The sequence below is a fragment of the Lates calcarifer genome, linkage group LG17 (assembly GCF_001640805.2).
Source record: "Lates calcarifer isolate ASB-BC8 linkage group LG17, TLL_Latcal_v3, whole genome shotgun sequence".
NCBI lineage: Eukaryota > Metazoa > Chordata > Actinopteri > Centropomidae > Lates > Lates calcarifer.
Window position 1 is genome coordinate 6,775,065 of NC_066849.1, and position 16,914 is coordinate 6,791,978.

At 39.5% G+C, this 16,914-nt stretch overlaps 4 protein-coding genes across 5 annotated transcripts; 3 read left to right on the forward strand and 1 right to left on the reverse strand.

Annotated features, from left to right (window-relative positions):
- The first annotated feature begins 101 nt into the window (after window positions 1–101).
- On the forward strand, window positions 102–2,982 carry pigx (phosphatidylinositol glycan anchor biosynthesis, class X). Its single transcript, XM_018670267.2, has 6 exons — window positions 102–275; window positions 745–835; window positions 924–1,059; window positions 1,206–1,419; window positions 1,860–1,960; window positions 2,068–2,982. Exons 1-6 carry the CDS (start codon window positions 218–220, stop codon window positions 2,203–2,205), a joined length of 738 nt encoding a protein of 245 aa, XP_018525783.1. The 5' UTR covers window positions 102–217; the 3' UTR covers window positions 2,206–2,982.
- A 668-nt stretch (window positions 2,983–3,650) lies between these two features.
- On the forward strand, window positions 3,651–11,694 carry pak2b (p21 protein (Cdc42/Rac)-activated kinase 2b). The gene is made up of 15 exons (XM_018670309.2): window positions 3,651–3,915; window positions 4,886–5,266; window positions 5,373–5,479; window positions 5,629–5,779; window positions 6,029–6,060; window positions 6,156–6,269; window positions 6,393–6,525; window positions 6,635–6,698; window positions 8,107–8,155; window positions 8,581–8,693; window positions 8,860–8,977; window positions 9,096–9,195; window positions 9,294–9,490; window positions 10,328–10,465; window positions 10,600–11,694. Exons 2-15 carry the CDS (start codon window positions 5,077–5,079, stop codon window positions 10,684–10,686), a joined length of 1,593 nt encoding a protein of 530 aa, XP_018525825.1. The 5' UTR covers window positions 3,651–3,915; window positions 4,886–5,076; the 3' UTR covers window positions 10,687–11,694.
- A 312-nt stretch (window positions 11,695–12,006) lies between these two features.
- Window positions 12,007–14,345, forward strand: rpp21 (ribonuclease P 21 subunit). Of its 2 annotated transcripts, none has more exons than XM_051077334.1 (5): window positions 12,007–12,194; window positions 12,315–12,415; window positions 13,192–13,274; window positions 13,461–13,660; window positions 13,805–14,345. In XM_051077334.1, exons 1-4 carry the CDS (start codon window positions 12,138–12,140, stop codon window positions 13,649–13,651), a joined length of 432 nt encoding a protein of 143 aa, XP_050933291.1. In that variant the 5' UTR covers window positions 12,007–12,137; the 3' UTR covers window positions 13,652–13,660; window positions 13,805–14,345. The 2 variants fall into 2 exon arrangements, with proteins under 2 accessions (XP_050933291.1, XP_018525827.1); XM_018670311.2 differs by having other exon boundaries at window positions 12,010–12,194; window positions 13,461–13,595.
- Window positions 13,671–16,092, reverse strand: aqp12 (aquaporin 12). Its single transcript, XM_018670310.2, has 3 exons — window positions 15,393–16,092; window positions 14,603–14,719; window positions 13,671–14,515 (listed from the first exon to the last, which is right to left on the reverse strand). The coding sequence occupies exons 1-3, from the start codon at window positions 15,985–15,987 to the stop codon at window positions 14,388–14,390; spliced, it is 840 nt and encodes a 279-aa protein (XP_018525826.1). The 5' UTR covers window positions 15,988–16,092; the 3' UTR covers window positions 13,671–14,387.
- Window positions 16,093–16,914: the final 822 nt, after the last annotated feature.

Here is a 16,914-nt window from a genome sequence, read left to right on the forward strand (position 1 = left end):
GTTTTAAGTTTAATGGTTTGCCTCACAGCGTCTCACGGTGATTATTTTTTTCCTATTTCTAGTCAGGCACGGCCCAGCTTACCTAAAACTACAGAAGGGGCCTCCATGATCCTTTTCCGTAAACAATTCAAAAGAGAGTTGCTGTTATGGTTGTAGCCAAATAAATACTATCAATAGGCTATAAAGAGGTAGTTGAAGTTCGCCATTAACCATTTTGATGTATTTTATACTGTATATAATCTGTATAGCAACATGTCATTGTTTGATCGAAAAGGGTAAGTTATATTGCTACACTTCCTAGCTAAAACCGATGGTCTGATTCGTTTTCTATGTTACCAAAACTTTGGACTCAGTTTAACAAAAGTTTGTGGCACGTTAGAGTTAGAGAACACTGATGTGGGGAAGTCAGTCTCTTCTGTTATTATGCGTAGAGGAAGAAACATAGACTGACATGAAGAATTAAGTTTGAGATTGAGTATTTAACAGCCTTTTATAACCCCTACATTGGATATCCAAAATTAATTTCCCTGTCCAACCTAACATCTTTACATTTTATTTTTTATTCTATCTTTTGTATCTGGTCTGCTCCCAATGAACCTGCTTTTCCTACAGCCTAATCTAATTCAATGCTTTGTCAAAACTAACAAATAAGGAAAACTGATTAAGTCAGTCAGAAATGCATTATTACAGTTTTTTCTGTCTAGTCTTGGAGTCTTGATTAATGCAACCTGCACATTTTCACAGATGAGAAGAATGAGAACCATTGTGGTCTTCTGAAGCAGTGGCTAGGATCCTCATCAGTGTCCGTGGAGATCAGTAAAAAGGGTTTCCACAGGTACTGGCTGAGTAGCTTTACTACTGGTTGAGCAATCTTCTGGGCTTATTGTGAGTGACTTGAATAAGTGATTTTTGTCGTGTTTTAGGGAGGTGATAACCACTGTTGAGCTCAGCCCTAATGTGCTCAGTGGTGTCAGAGTTTTGCTGGTTTATACATGGCCCAGAGGTGTCTACATCGATCCATACCAACTTGCATCCATGAGGGATCAAAGTGATTGGCAGGTGACACATATGTTCAAAACCTTGCTGCATTTGATTAATATCATGCAACTGAGCAGAAACACAGCAAAGTGTATTTGCTGAAATAAATATAACTAACCACATTCACCATGTATGTATTTATTTGATTATCTCTACATTTATTTAAGATATTAATAGATTCAGCAATTGACCTAGAGGTGCCTGCACACAAGACTTCAGGATTTGTGAGTTATGTGTATCCCTCCCCTGATGGTCCAACCCCCAGACTGCTAAAAGTAACAATTCCAATACATGGCCGCTACCATGAGCCCTCTTCTGATGGGGAATTATTTACATCTGTTGACATACAACCTCCAGAGCTGCTGCTGCGGACTGAAAAATGTAAGTGAGCCATCTTTATACTGTGGTCATGTTTGTCTCTCTTCTCAGAAACAAGTAACCAAAAATGTTTATCATATAGCTCCTTAGTGTGTGGCTGGAAAACCAATATTTTGGATCCTTCACAATGAGCTGTGATGCTACTGTGTTATTGATGATTGATGCAGAACTGTGGCATGTGATTCTGATAACTTAAGAGTGAAATTGTAATACCTGATGACCCCTTTGATCAAGATTTACTTTAACAGATAGATGATTGAAAATGCTGCTTCTTACATATTTCTTCATTATTAGTTTAGTCAGTATGTGAATATATCCATAATGTGACTATTAAAGGTCCTGTGTATTGGTTGTGAGAAACACAGCAAAGAAAAATGTTGTTGATGGAAACAGAAAATGACCAATTTTATGTCTTTAATCTAAAAGTCTTTTTTTCCATCTAGGTTTGCAGTTCAACAACTTAGAGCCCCACACTGTCGTGGATGCCCCCTGCACTGTTAACAATTCCAGCATGTGTCCATGGGTTAAAATTCAGAGTCAGCAGGTGCTTCTCAATAAATCTTATTAAAATATTGAGTTGAAACTTTTATCATACTAATTATTTGTTGTTCCTTTTCCTTTTTTCACTCCAAAATATCTTGTTTCTTGTAGGAGCATGGCCCCATGAGTTTACAGTTCCCAGTTGGTGACAGGTTTTTGATGATACCTGTATGCGGTGGAACTCTTCTAGTCACAATGATCTGCTGTGTGGCGCTATCCAAATACATGTGGAAGCATAAAATTATTTAGTGATGGTCAACATACCTTGTGCTAAATGATTTATAATCTTACGATTGTACAGTTTTGTCTGATACAACACTAAAAGGCTATAAAACAAGAATACCACACAGACATAAACAGAAAAAAAGGTCAGGTATAGATGAATAATTTGAAATGAGAAATGCATCAAACATGTTATCTTCTTAGGTGACACAAACAGAGACCAGTTTTTGGAATTTGATTGGTTCCAAGTTTTATTCTGCAAAATAAACTAGATAAACTACTTTACCTGCTATATGAAACAGGCCTCAGTTACTCTGAGTAAACATGTTTGTTGTGGTTACTCCTCTACTTTTTTATGTGAGAATTCCTCACATCACACCTTGGCTCAGATGGAGGAACATAGCCCAGGGCATACTGGAAAATGACATTTGCTTATTTACTCAGTTTGAAGCACACAATAAGAATGTGGTATAGTCATCAAACATGTTTGTAGGAAGCTCTTTATCCAAATTGCAAACAGTATTTAAAAATCCAAATGATAAAAAGCAAAGACCTACTTTCTTGCTCTCTTTTGTGTGCTCTGTGGTGGTTTGTAACTTGGTGGACTAAATGCAATTTCTCATCTGATTGTATGTTGACAAAGTTTTGTTCTGTTGTGTTCTACCTCTGTTCTGTTTTTTAAAAAAAAAGGTTTTAGTAAAATCCTTTATTCTGAAACTCTGTATTACACGGCTGAATATTGCAGACTGTGTACATGAAACTGCTGTAAATAAATAAAACATGTCTAGCCAGTATTAACATTCACTTTTTGTTTTTTGTTTGTTTGTTTTTGTTTTTGTTTTTGTTTGCTCTAATTGAGGTCAGGTACAGGACAACAGAGGATGATACGGAAAATACATATCAGTCATTTTTATTTATAGAATTAAATATAGTATAGCATCATATGTAGACTCTTTCAAATATCCATACCATATATGGCCATGGCAAACCACATGTTAAATATTATACTGATCCGGGTGATATGACATCAAACTCTCTGAGCTTGCACCCTCAATTTCAGAGATGACACTGTGGTTAATTTGCCACAGTAATGTTATGATTAATTAAATAAAAGTGTGTATCATGAATACCACACGGCGTTGATGGACCATAGTTGAATTAAAATATTTACCAGTCTCATTTGTAGAAGGAAAGAAATTTGGCCTAGGTTTTAATACTTTTATCGTCCAGTTAAACGTGTATATTTAACAGCTTCTCCTCTCAGACTATACATTTTGAACTACATTACCTAAAATGCTTTTCGACTTATTTCAACTTCTAATCTTCCAGTTTTCTAATTTCCAGCATGTTTCTCGCCTGTAGTACTGCCACTTGTGTTGTTAGAGCTCAGAGTATTAGCTGTACAGTTTTACAGATGGGCTGTAATTTTTGGATTCAGATACCAGACAAACTTACACCATTCATTTGAAACACTGACTGAATAGGCTAGGGCTGGGTCGGTAGTTCCGCTTCCCCTTCGCCATAGCGGAATTATCCAAGGGCCGAAAAGATAGAAGAAAAGTTGAATTGTAAATAGTTGTAGTCACATTTTTACTAAGTTATTTGCACGCGGCGTGTAACATCGCGGCCCAATGTCACAGAGGAAGTACTTTTGACGGATTTACAGACGTTTTGCAGACCGTCGAGGATCGTCCGGGAGTCAAGTTCTATTCAAGTTTAACTGGTGTGGATTCTCCGGTGAGCTCCGCTGCTCCTGCGTCGCCTCCGTTAGCCTGCAAATAAAGCACATTTGTACTGGCTAGTTTGCTACTTTGCAACACCTCCCATGTTGTCTAAGCTACGTCTTGTTGATGCTAATTTTTTGACGGGAAACCCAGAACTTTAGCCTTCAGACTAGTTAGCGCTAGCTGAACGCTTAACACTCATCTATTTGAATTGCAAACGGTAGTATAGCTTATCATGCTAACGTTAGCATATAGCTAGCATACTTGTTGGCCAAGTAGTTAATGCTAGCGATAGCTTGCTAGCCGCCCCTGTTGTTAGCAATTTGAAGGACAGTAGTAGAAATACCGTTATGTGAGTAAACAGTTTTCTTAAAGTGGTCATGTGGACATGATTTGTCTTAGCAAGAAGCAGTGGAGTGTATGCTTTTCAGTTCTGTGTCAAGTGCACTGGGAGAAGAGCAACTGGTATTATTCTTGATTCTCATATGGGCTCCCCTCTTGGTCTTCTTCAGACACGACATCACGACACAAAAGAAACCACGTAGCTGAAAATACTGTCAGCATTTCTCAAAGAAATACTGTTGTCTCAGAGGAGGCGAACGTGTTTCAAAATGAGCTGTCTTTAATGTTTTCGTGTCGCTCTCACAGTATTTCCTTTAACGTTCTAGCCTGCTCTCAACCTTACGTTTGGTTAGATATTAATGTATTTAGTTTGTTGATTCAGTCATCTCCATAATGCTTCACTTCAGTTACCCTGTTTTTCACTTTATGGGTAGGGTATTTGCACACAGAGCAGCCTACTTTGTGCAGCAACTCTCAATAGTACTCTGCCTGCAAAAAAAAAGAAGAAAACATTTTGTGCTAGAGTTTAGCACGTCATCATATTGTCTCACAGAAGGGAGTGGTTACTAATTATTCATCATCCTGCTGAATCTGTGACCTTATTATGTTTATGGCCTTATGAATGTCTGACTTTCTTCCAGGTACAATCTACTGCTCCCTGTGTCTTCTGCTGTCATCTTCGACACCTCTCCTTGTAGTGCATGAGCACACCTGTGCCTCATGTTGATGTGAGCGCTGCCTCGCTCCCTCTCTGTTTGCCACCCTCTCCATCCTCTCCTGTTGTGTTCCCCTGCCCCATTAGCCTAGTGAGGCTCACAAAAACCTTTTAGCAATGTGTGATAACGGAGACCCTGAGGATAAACCCCCTGCCCCTCCAGTCAGAATGAGCAGTACCATCTTTAGCACCAGCTCTGGTAAAGATTCACTCTCAGCCAACCACAGCTCTAAACCGCTGCCATCTGTGCCTGAAGAGAGGAAACCTCGCAACAAGATCATCTCAATCTTCTCTGGTGCTGAAAAAGGTGACATGAAGAGATTGACACAATGAAGAGAAAATTATCTAACTTCAGAGTTGTTTTCAATCTAAATGTTGTTGTGTAATTTCAATAAGGATTTGTTTATTTTCAGGAGGTAGAAAGAAAGACAAAGACAAAGAGCGACCAGAGATCTCACCACCTTCAGATTTTGAACACACCATACACGTTGGGTTTGACGCTGTAACAGGAGAGTTCACTGTGAGTTCTCACTGCTTGGTCATTCTCACATGTGTATTTTTTCTTAGCACTAACTCCTGCTTTTTGACACCTAACTCTTGACAAAAGCACACATTTACGTCACATCTTCTTCTTATATCTTCTTCTTGTTATACGTTTGTCATACACAGGGTATGCCAGAGCAATGGGCTCGACTACTTCAGACCTCAAACATCACCAAGTCAGAGCAGAAGAAAAACCCACAGGCTGTGCTTGACGTTCTTAAGTTCTATGACTCTACGGGCAACGGTCGTCAGAAGTACCTCAGCTTCTCATCTTCTGGTGAGACACTAAATTAGATAGTGGATTCTGTTTGGTTACCGTCATTGTGTTATGATTTGATGTTACTTTGTTGAATTCATTGCACAGTTGCTAGGTTGTGCCACAATACACTATAAATAAATATATTTTAAATTATACATTAATTTTTGTAGAAGATCATTATTGCTTAATAGAACACAGTTCGATCTATGACTGGATGTAGTCATAAAAGTTTTTAAAAATTCTCCCTCTTTGTGTTTTCATTCACAGAAAAAGATGCATTCACTCCAGGGCCTCAGTCTGTAAGTATTTCAAGACTTTTGAAAAGCACATGCTGTTTTATTTGCTGTGTTTTGTCCTACAAAGGGTGCTAACCTTTTCTTGCATTCTGAATTAGCCTGTTAAAAAAGGCACTGAACCCTCATCTCCGAATATCAAAGACATCGATGACGATGACGATGATGAAACTCCTCCTCCTGTTGTGGCTCCTCGACCAGAACACACGAAGAGTGTAAGTCACCTGCCACAAGTTGACATCATATTATTCTTTGTAAAATGTTCAGATTTCACTTATGCATTCTTTGTGAACTTTGTGTTTAATTGTCTTTGGTTATTGTTTTGGCGTGTTGCACAGGTGTACACTCGCTCTGTTATTGACCCCATCCCTGCTCCAAGCACGTGTCCAGATGGAGATGTTGCCTCCAAGGCTGCAGACAGACAGAAAAAGAAGGGCAAGATGTCTGATGAGGAGATCATGGACAAACTGAGTAAACTTCATTAATCTTATAAATATTCTGCCACAACAGCAGGTTAAATGACTTCTGTCGCATTCCTTAGCCATTTCCTCATATTTTCTATGTGATTGTGTGTTTACAGGAACCATAGTCAGCATTGGAGATCCCAAGAAGAAGTACACCAGATATGAAAAAATTGGTCAGGGGTGAGTACAGATCCACCTGTTGTCTCAACAAATCCTAGTAGACCAGCCATTGTACTGACATTTTCATGACTTTGACATAATTAACTGTGGCTGGGCCACACCACGGTGAAAGTTAAATTTTCTGATGCCTGCCTACAAAGCTTTTTAAATTTATACATATATATATTGCCAAAATTGAGCAAGTGCCAGTCAGTACTTGTACTGAATGTTGTGACTTGTTGATTATCATGTCTGAATATTCCAGTCTTGTAAAGCAGAACATGTAAATTACAGTGGCAAAGAAAAAGTCAGTGAAAAGCTGGTGGACAGCCACCCTGACATTTTCCTACCTTGATAAACTTTGATGATGGCGAGCTGCCCAAGTCCAGAGGCTGCAAAGCAGCTCTCCACCGTATTTCACTGTTGGGATGATGTTTCATGTAGCGCTGTGGAGTATCAAGGTGCTCTTTGGCAAACTTCAGGCTCACAGTAATTTTTTCCTCTGTGGTATCCTGCCATGGACATCATCCTTAAGGCAGCCATGCACTTTGATGTGCATATGGCAGACTCATGAACAGAGATGTTAACCAGCTCCACTGAATCATCCAAAACTTTAGCTGTTATTCTGAGCTTCTTTTTTACCTCACTGAGCATCTGCTAGGCTATTGGATGTTACATATAATTAAAATACACAGGTTAGGTAGATATTTACAGTTGGATTACATGTGATCACTGCACCTACGATTTCCAAGTAAGGCTGATTGCATGAGCAAAGTTAGAAAATTACCCGTGAACACCACAGCTTCCTCAGCTTTGGCCTGAGTTGTGAAATGAGATGACATTTATAGATGGCACAATGAATGCAAGTTTGTCTATCCAAATACTGAATGAAAAGGTGACTCCCAGTCTTAAGAAGCTTGGCAGGAGAGGAATTTTCCAACACGAAAATGATCCCAAACACACTGCAAAAATCACAGTTTGCAAAAACAACTACAACCTGGCTAAGTATGTCCTAAAGCAGTGGACTCTCACTGATGGAGTTGCAGACTGTTGTTGCAGTTGGTTCTGTTGGTTATGGACCTTTCATTATAGTTTAATTAGTCAAACATTTTTGTTGTTCAGATTAATTGGCCTCATTCTGCAGGGGATTTGGTTAAAAATAAATACAATTTGATTAAAACTAGGGATTTGCAGTTATTTAACATTAAGTGATGGTGACCAGGGGAGCACTGAACATTTTTTGTGCACTGCATAAAAACAAAGTGTCATGTCACACCTTTACAGAGTAAATCATGCCTGTAGACTCTGTTTTGAGTACAAACATGACACCATATATGTGTCTGTTTATGATAGATTAGCACACTAGTTTGAGTGGACTGTTTGTTTAAATGTGCACTGAAGTAAACTGGTCATTTCATTCTTCTGACAGGGCATCAGGAACAGTTTTTACAGCCATTGATGTTGCCACAGGACAGGAGGTAAGGAGGGATGGTTGAGGAGATGTGTAGACTGTAACACTTACCAGTTGCACAGTAAAGTAGTGTCACACAGAGACCACTAACACACAAGAGTTATTTCATTAAAATACTTGACATACACAACTATTTGTATCCTAAGCTCAGTTTGATGTCGCAGCAAATAGTTGGAACAAAATAAATGGTGCAAACTATATAATAAACTCATAAACAATCTGCGGCTTTTATACAAGAAATATGGAATAAGTGCTTCAGAGAAAGCTCTGGAGAAAGCAGGCAAAACAGTTTAAAAAAAACAGGCACACGCATACAGTTACATTAAAGAAAAAGTGAAAGTCTAATTTAACGTGTGGTCTCAAGTGTAGCAGTAGGTCATTTGATATTTAAGAAACTTTGTTAGTCTCAGTACATGGTCTGGTTCTCTGCAGGTCGCCATTAAACAGATCAACCTACAAAAGCAGCCGAAGAAGGAGCTGATCATCAACGAGATTCTAGTGATGAAGGAGTTGAAGAACCCCAACATTGTCAACTTTTTAGACAGGTAAGAGTGAAAGTAAACCTGCAGCCTGACAGCTTTTAAAAAATGTAGGGGTAGAGTAGCTAATGTTATTTACCATACATTTAAAAAGTAATCACAAAAGCATAGTTGGATTTGATGTGGGGTTTAATATTCTGTTACCTCCTTGAACGTTTACCATGTATGTCAGTTTCCTGATGGGGGAGGAGCTGTTTGTGGTGATGGAGTATCTGGCCGGTGGCTCGCTGACAGATGTGGTTACAGAAACCTGTATGGATGAGGCCCAGATAGCTGCTGTCTGCCGAGAGGTAAATTCTACACTTAACATCGAGGGTCATGTGAAAGAAATCATAAACTCAAGTTCCACAAAAACTATATGCTCAGCAATTTTTCCCTGTCTCCTCTCGTTGCTCTCCATACCTGCAGTGTTTACAAGCATTGGATTTCCTACACGCAAATCAAGTCATCCACAGAGACATCAAAAGTGACAATGTGTTACTCGGGATGGATGGTTCTGTCAAGCTGAGTAAGTGCTGCGCTGCTGTTATCAGCAGCCTGATACACTTACGTTGCTGCGTCCTTTCAGCACTACAGAGTATTTACTCTTGTCCATCTCTTCGACAGCCGATTTTGGCTTCTGTGCCCAGATCACTCCAGAACAGAGCAAACGCAGCACCATGGTAGGCACACCTTACTGGATGGCTCCTGAGGTGGTTACCAGGAAGGCTTACGGGCCTAAAGTAGACATTTGGTCACTGGGTATTATGGCCATTGAGATGGTTGAAGGAGAGCCTCCCTACCTGAATGAGAACCCACTACGAGTGAGTAGATCCTCTCAATGTAGTATGATGTGGCAACCAGGGTGTGTTATTTATGTTAGTCTTGGTTTCAACACTTAAATTGACTGAATATCTCCCAGTTAAATCATCTGCACAGTGAGAAAATTTGGTTCAAAGATCTGTCAAAAGCAGTGTAATGTACATAATCACTGGGGTTGTAACAATTTAATAACAAGAAGCAAAAATATTTAGTGACTTATGGGATCAATGATTTGTTTGTGTCAGAATTCAGCATGGTTGCTGAACAACTGCAGTCCATACACTCTCATGAGTCAACACAAAAGCAGGACAAACTCTCCCGAGTCCCATGAGTTCTGTTCTGCTCTCTCTTAATGCAGTAACAGCAAGATTCAAGGAAAGAGACAGGCACTTAAGAGCTGACTGGTTTTTGTTATCTGAAGTTGCTAAGACACAAACATTTCTGTCAAGTGTCTTTTCTTGTATCACTGTTTGCTCTTCCTTTTGCTTTTTAATATTCTAGTTGTGTACAATACTGTTGTGTTCTGTCTGCAAGTCCACTGAGTCATGCAATAGCCTATGAAATGTACATGTCTTCATGGGCATGTACCTTTCATTATAGCAATGATCTATTTTGGTTGCATGTTACAAACCTTACCTCTCTGATGTGGATACACTTAAAACTTGTCAGTAGTTGCTAACTTACTGAAACCATTTATCTGTTGGCATATGCGGTGTGTTGTTGCTTTTCGTAAAGTCAGAAGACTGGTAGTTACTAAGCTCTGTAGAAGTGTTATTTCCTGAGACTAGATTTCACAGTTCTTTGTGTTCCCTTTTCTCATATTTCTTCCCCTTTGACAGGCGTTGTACCTGATTGCCACAAATGGCACACCTGAGCTTCAGAATCCTGAGAAGCTGTCTCCAGTATTCAGAGATTTCCTCAACCGTTGCCTGGAAATGGATGTAGAGAAAAGAGGCGGAGGCAAAGAGCTGCTGCAGGTTAATTTCTTTTCCTGTTATTGGATTTCTTTTTTTTTATTGAACTCCTCACTGATTTCACTTAAATAGCACTTCAACTGATTCTATCTTTTCCCTCTCCTCCTCTTCTCTTTGTTTATTTTGATCTTGTGCAGCATCCGTTCCTGAAGCTGGCGAAGCCCCTCTCCAGCCTCACACCTCTCATCCTGGCAGCCAAGGAGGCCATGAAGGGCAATCGTTAGCTGATGATACTAGCTACCCTGCCTTCCCATGCTGTGCACAGATATGTGCCAACCATTTAGATTTCGTGCCAGACAATAGGCTGAGAGTGACTTGTCACTCTTGATGCACCAGCCTTATAAGCCCTGACAAACCTCACTGTGAAGAAGACCAAAAATATAGAGCACAACCCCACCGCTGTCCATATGAACTCTATTCTCACTCAGACGTCAGAAGACAAGTCAAACTAAAGTGCTTAGTTTCAGAGTCAGTCGTAGTTGTTTTGTACAACAAATCTCCTGGTGACAAGTTAGGGCTAGGCTTGTATTTAACTTGGAATGAAGAAGATGCCTAGTTCTGTTTAGTTTTTTTAATCAACTGCCTTAAACAAATGCAAAACGTTGCCTAATGTATTGTTGATTGTGTCAATGTCTCTTTTCCCATGATTTTTACTACCTTTGTAATTTACCTTTTCAGCTTTTCAGTGTCTTAGTTATTTTGATACTTGAATTTCATATTTGTCCCCCCTCTGTTATGTAATGGGTCTCATTCAGTGAACACTCTTGCTATTTCCACATCGACTCGTCTGGTTTTATAGGAAACATTTCAGTGCATTCGTCATCATGAAAGTGCTGTGATTGTGTCGTTCTTCAGTTGCCACACTTGACAGACCTACTGTACCAGTTCTTCCCCTGTATCATTAGACTGATACCAGAGGTGCACCTTAGAGGCAAATTAAATGTTAAATTGACAGGGTTTATACTTTCTTCTCTATTGTTGTTATTAAAAATGAGTATTGTATGTTGAACTCTGTCCTTTGTGTTATTCTGAACTAAACAAATGCGCTTTTCCCATGTGTATATTGTGTACTTAATAATTAGTTTGACAAAAAAACATAGTGGCCATATCATAATTGGTTAGCTGTTGAAGGCTGGTAAAGACAATTTACTGACTGTTTCTTTTTCTCCTCTGGACGACTAACAACCTTGTCTGCGCACTCGAAATAAATGCAACTGTTCTTGCTTTTGTGATGTGGGTGTGAAAGTGATTGGTGTGCAGTTATATTACCTTTTTTTTCTCAAGTCACAGACGGAAACCAACATGACTAGACTAGAATTAGCAGTGCAGTAGAGCATTAACAACCTGCTCATTCTACACTGTATGTCTCAAGTCGAACTGATGAAGACATTTATTATTTAATTTATTACGAGTGTTTGCACTATCGCTGTTTTTAGATTAGGTACAACTGAATTCTCTACAGGTAGCGTGGATACACATACAGTATGACAGATCTGTCTTTATTTTGAAGTAGTATATCACTTTTAAGTCGGTTGGGTGCTCTTATTATGAAGAAGTGGCCCGGAAGTGCAAAGGTGCTTGATACCGGCGGAGCTCAGGCTGCTTTGGCTCCGAGTAAACTTGCTGTAAAAGACGCTGAAACTGAGAGTCTTTTTCTTTCTTACCTTTATGTGTGATGGCGCACCTACTGAAAGACAAAGAAGCTTACGAGCGACTGAACTATCTATACCAGGTGGGGAATCAACAATAAGTTTAAAGCCAATCGCTAATCACATGGCTAACATGCTAGCAAACAGCCACCGCGGTCAACAGCGTTAACTGACTTTACTCCGCCGCTTTTATTCCTCTACAGGCTGCACATTGTGTTTTATCTCAAAACCCAGAAAATGTGGAGCTGGCTCGTTTCTACTGCTTCACACAGAGGACAGTTGCAAGGCGTTTAGTTCTCAAACAGTAAGTTAAATCTGTTTCAGTCTCGTCCAGACATGTTTGTTGGTCTGTTATTAGTTTTATTTTGAAGGCACAATAGTGAACGATGTGACGTCACTTGCTTGACGGTGCATTCAAGTAAAGCACGTAGACTGTATTTCTGCATACTCTTTGATAGGTTAACGTGTAACATGCAACTTTGGTAACTTAAAACATCGGTTTGAATTGATAAGAGAGGTGATTTTCTAATATTCTATACTGATCTTCATAATAAAGCCCCATGAAAAGACCAAAACCAATTATGAAATGGTCACAGAAACAAGAATCGTCTTTGTACTCACTGTCCGATATACAATAGCTTATGTACAATAGAGCTCCATGAAACTAAAACAAACAGCCACACCATTGCACCAGGTGACATTATAATTACAATAAACATGACCGCTGTAGTTTATTTTGTGTCGGTCCCACATATGCCACCCTGCTGCTGTTAACACGAATAGAGAACCAAATATGTATTACTCCATTGCTGAAAGTAGTCTCCAACAAATGCACTATGTAGTCATAGTTGTGTAATGTTTTCATAAATCTACAATAGCCAGCTTTTATAAGAAATTACTGGAGGAACCAATGGGCTTGGGGGAGAGCCACTAACATATCATTGGTTGCGGTCTTTTTAGGGGAGCATTTAAAAGCAAGAAAAGCATAGAATATTGTCTGCCTTATTCTTTAATAAAGTCAACATCTTTCCAGTCATGAGTGGGGTTTTCACTATCAGTTAATGGTTATTTTTATTGCAGAGACCCATCAGTGAAAAGAACATTGTGCAAGAAGTGCAGCTCATTGCTCATTCCTGGTGTAACTGCTACAACAAGACAAAGAAGTAAGTTTGCCATTTAGAGGCAAAGTGTAATTAGTGCTGTTTACATTTCCCATGTTACCTTACCTTGTATTCTGAGTGTAATTAGATATTCTAGGTTTATTTAGCTAGTTTATTTATGTGTTTCAGAGATAAATATTATCTCAGTCTGAGTCAGTCATTTTCTTGTTGTTGATTTTGTCTTCTAAGGAAAAAACAGCAAGATTCGCTTCACTGTGATGAGGTGTCTCAGCTGTGGGCAGAGCAAGACCTTGCTGAATAATCCAGATTATTGTTTATGGGTAGATCGCCCTGAGGCGCAGCTGGAGCAACAGAAGCAGCCAGGTGACAAACCTCAAATTAACACGACACAGCAGCTGCTCAGTAGATGTGTTGTGTAGAAGCATCAAGTATGACACATTTGTACCTTTTCAAATCTAAGTTTAATGTTGGGGAGATTAAAATAGTTACAAGACTGTTAAAATTGACTAAACAAGCTAATTCCCATTTTTCAACTCCCACTGAGGCTATCATTTATTCCTTCTTGTCCACAGATCCAGGCCATCCTGCTAAAAATCAACCAAAAGACAAAAAACCTGATGGATCAAAATCTTCTGAAACCAGCACTGCCCAGAGGACTGTCAGAACATAGCAGCTGTTCTTCTTTTGACTGTGAAATATTGATGCCTGATATTTCTTTTTTGTATGGTGTAAGTATGTAAGATTGGTGTAAGTATGTGCTGCTGTGTTATGTTACATTTATGCCGAATCGGAGGAAGTAGCTGGATATTATGTAAATACCAACTCTTCACGTCTGTATTTCAGCAATTTCATTTTGTTGATTTAGGAAATTTTTGGCCTCTGTGAGATTTTTTTTTCAATTCACCTAAAGCTTGTATTGCCATCAGTTATGCTGCTATTCTTATTGATACCACCAGATGGCATATCATATTCATTCATACTCGATTTAGATTTTATTGAAAACAGCAGAAAAAATGGAAAAAGTTCATTATTTTTGGTTATTATTTTTTGTCCAAAATATTTTGCATTGTCTGCACAAGCTTGTTAAGTTGAAGTAAACAACTCTTGACCATTTGTGGTAGAGTACATTGCTTAAAGGGCTGATTGTAATTTTTTTCACATTTTCTTCTTTTCTCCTTTGTCTCCTTTTGGCACTCTGAAACGTGTCTTCTGGAAATACAGCAGGTTCTTGGCAAAAATCCTGGGAATATGGCCCATGTACAAGAGAAGAGCCAGAGTCATACCTAGAAAACAGACATTCACTGTGAATTGTGTTCACTTTCAAAGAACTGACAGCAAATGCATATATATTCAGTTTTATTGTAAGTTACCCGTAAAAGGGCCCAGCCAGTAGACCACTGCATACTCTGTGACGGTAAATCCAGGACAGTGGAAGGTGAGGCCGTACGCCAAAGATGGATTCATGTAAGCTGAGGTGTAGCCTCTGGCTGGAAAATGGAATGGGAAAATTGCGTTAATGTTAGTTACTCTTTGTTTTACTGGTCAACACATGAAAAAAGAAGCAGACACAGAAGTCTTTTAAATTACAGTGTGTTGTACACAGAACAAACTTTAAAAGATTTGAGAGACAATCTGCACGACAAGAAAAAAGTATCATCACATTTAACACATTCTTGAAATATGGGATCTGTCATGGGGTCGGGGAGGGATCTGATGATGTATGCATGACTTAATACTAGGGTGGAGACCAGGGAACTAATTTAATGTTGGTTACAAACAGAAGAAAACTAATTTCTGAGTAGTGCAGAGTTTATCTGTTGTAAGTTTGTGCTCAAGGAAAAGTATAAATTGAAGCACAACCCTGATCAGGTTTGACTCAAAAATGATTAATAAGTATGTAAGGTTACAGTTGATTTAGGCTACCCTGCACAGACATCTCAGACAATACTGCACATGCACTGAGCCACAGCAGAGAGAAGAGAGTATCTGTTCACATGTTTTCATGATATTTAGTTTAATCCTGTTTTTGCAATTTTTTTTTTCCTGTTCTCATTTTTTCATATTTACAAATGTAAAGTTTTATTGTAAGAGGGCATTTTGAAGCTTTTTAAAATGCAGTGACGTGCCAAGACGATGGGCCTTGGCTCAGCTCAGACTTACCCGTATGGGACAGGAATGTGAGGAGCACAGCGATCAGAGGAACCCGGATCAGAGCAGACCTCCGTTTCAGGTTTAGATGGACCAGGTGAAAGATGAGTGCACAAACACACTCTGTGAAAAAACCCTGAAGCAAAGAGACCAGCAGAGATGTGCTACACTCTCTAGCCATCAGATTTTTGATCATGTGCATGTCTGTCAGCTCCAGACTCCAGTAGTATACAGCAACGAGAAGGGCTAGATGGGCCCCGAGAAACTGGGCTACGACAGCAAGCAGAGTGGGCAGGGTGGTGGCCTCCAACTGCAGGAACCTCAGCACAGCCAGGTTGGGATTCCCTGATGCACTGCCACAGATAACACCGTGGGTCAGCAGCACCACAAACAGCATGGTCACAGTCACATCAGGGCCCAAGCCACCAGCCCACTCACCCACCTCTACAATGGTCTGCACCTCCAGCCAACATGCCACCAGCATGAAAGAGGAGGCAAACTCCATGATGAAGCCAAACCGTGGCCATTTTTTAAGAAGTGTTCGAACTGAGGCTGCAAAAACCACAACAGCCACAAAGTATCCGAGAGATGCATTCAGTCCAGACATAGCTCAGATCAGATGTCCCCTTCTGCTTTTCTTCAAAAAGGAAACAAATGTGGGTTTGATTCAATAACTGTGCTTTCTGTTTGACAACGTGGCACATGCAGAGACACATTTCTTATCAGAGACACGTCAGGTTGTTATCCCACAACCACCTGCCAAAATACACATAGGTCTTTACAAGGTCAGGTCAGGGAGCTGGCCTTCATTCAGTGATCATCTATAATTAGATTATTTACTTATTTTTTCCTCTTCCTTCCTCTCTGTAGATGATGGTGTACTGCAAATCATTTTTATTTTATCCCCAGGACTACATGGCAGAAGAAAAAATAATAATGCAAATGACCACATGTAGTCCTACTGGATTCAAAAATTATGGGGATGGTAGTTCAGTTAATGACAAACTGCAGATTGCACTGCAACAGTGCATGCAGCTGAACATGAGTGCAAATCTGCCAGGAAGAATAAGATGAACTGTCTGAAAGTGTGCAAAGCTTGCAGAGACTTACTTACCTGAGAACACAGCAGCTGTAACTGTGGCCAAAGGGGCTTCTACAAAGCACTGAGTAATTACAATGAGAAATCTCACCAAAGGCACAGCCACAGCCTACTCTCTGTGACTTATTTCCAACGCTGAGGGCAAAGGAAATGCCATCTTCAAACACAGACATGATGATACCAGCTTGAATGATGATATATCAGCAATATTTTTCATGAGGAATACTTTACCTATGTGAAAACACACTGTGAGTACAGCATCTTCTGGTTGGATTGTAAACATGACGCCATAATAATAAATCAAACTGAGTTTATAGACTATTTAAAGCCTGAAATATGGAAGTAAGTATAAAACAGCCAGTAATGAATGTATCTCACTAACTTGTGATTGGATTATATAGACCAAATGTAAGGTTAAACACCAGGAAGTGCTGC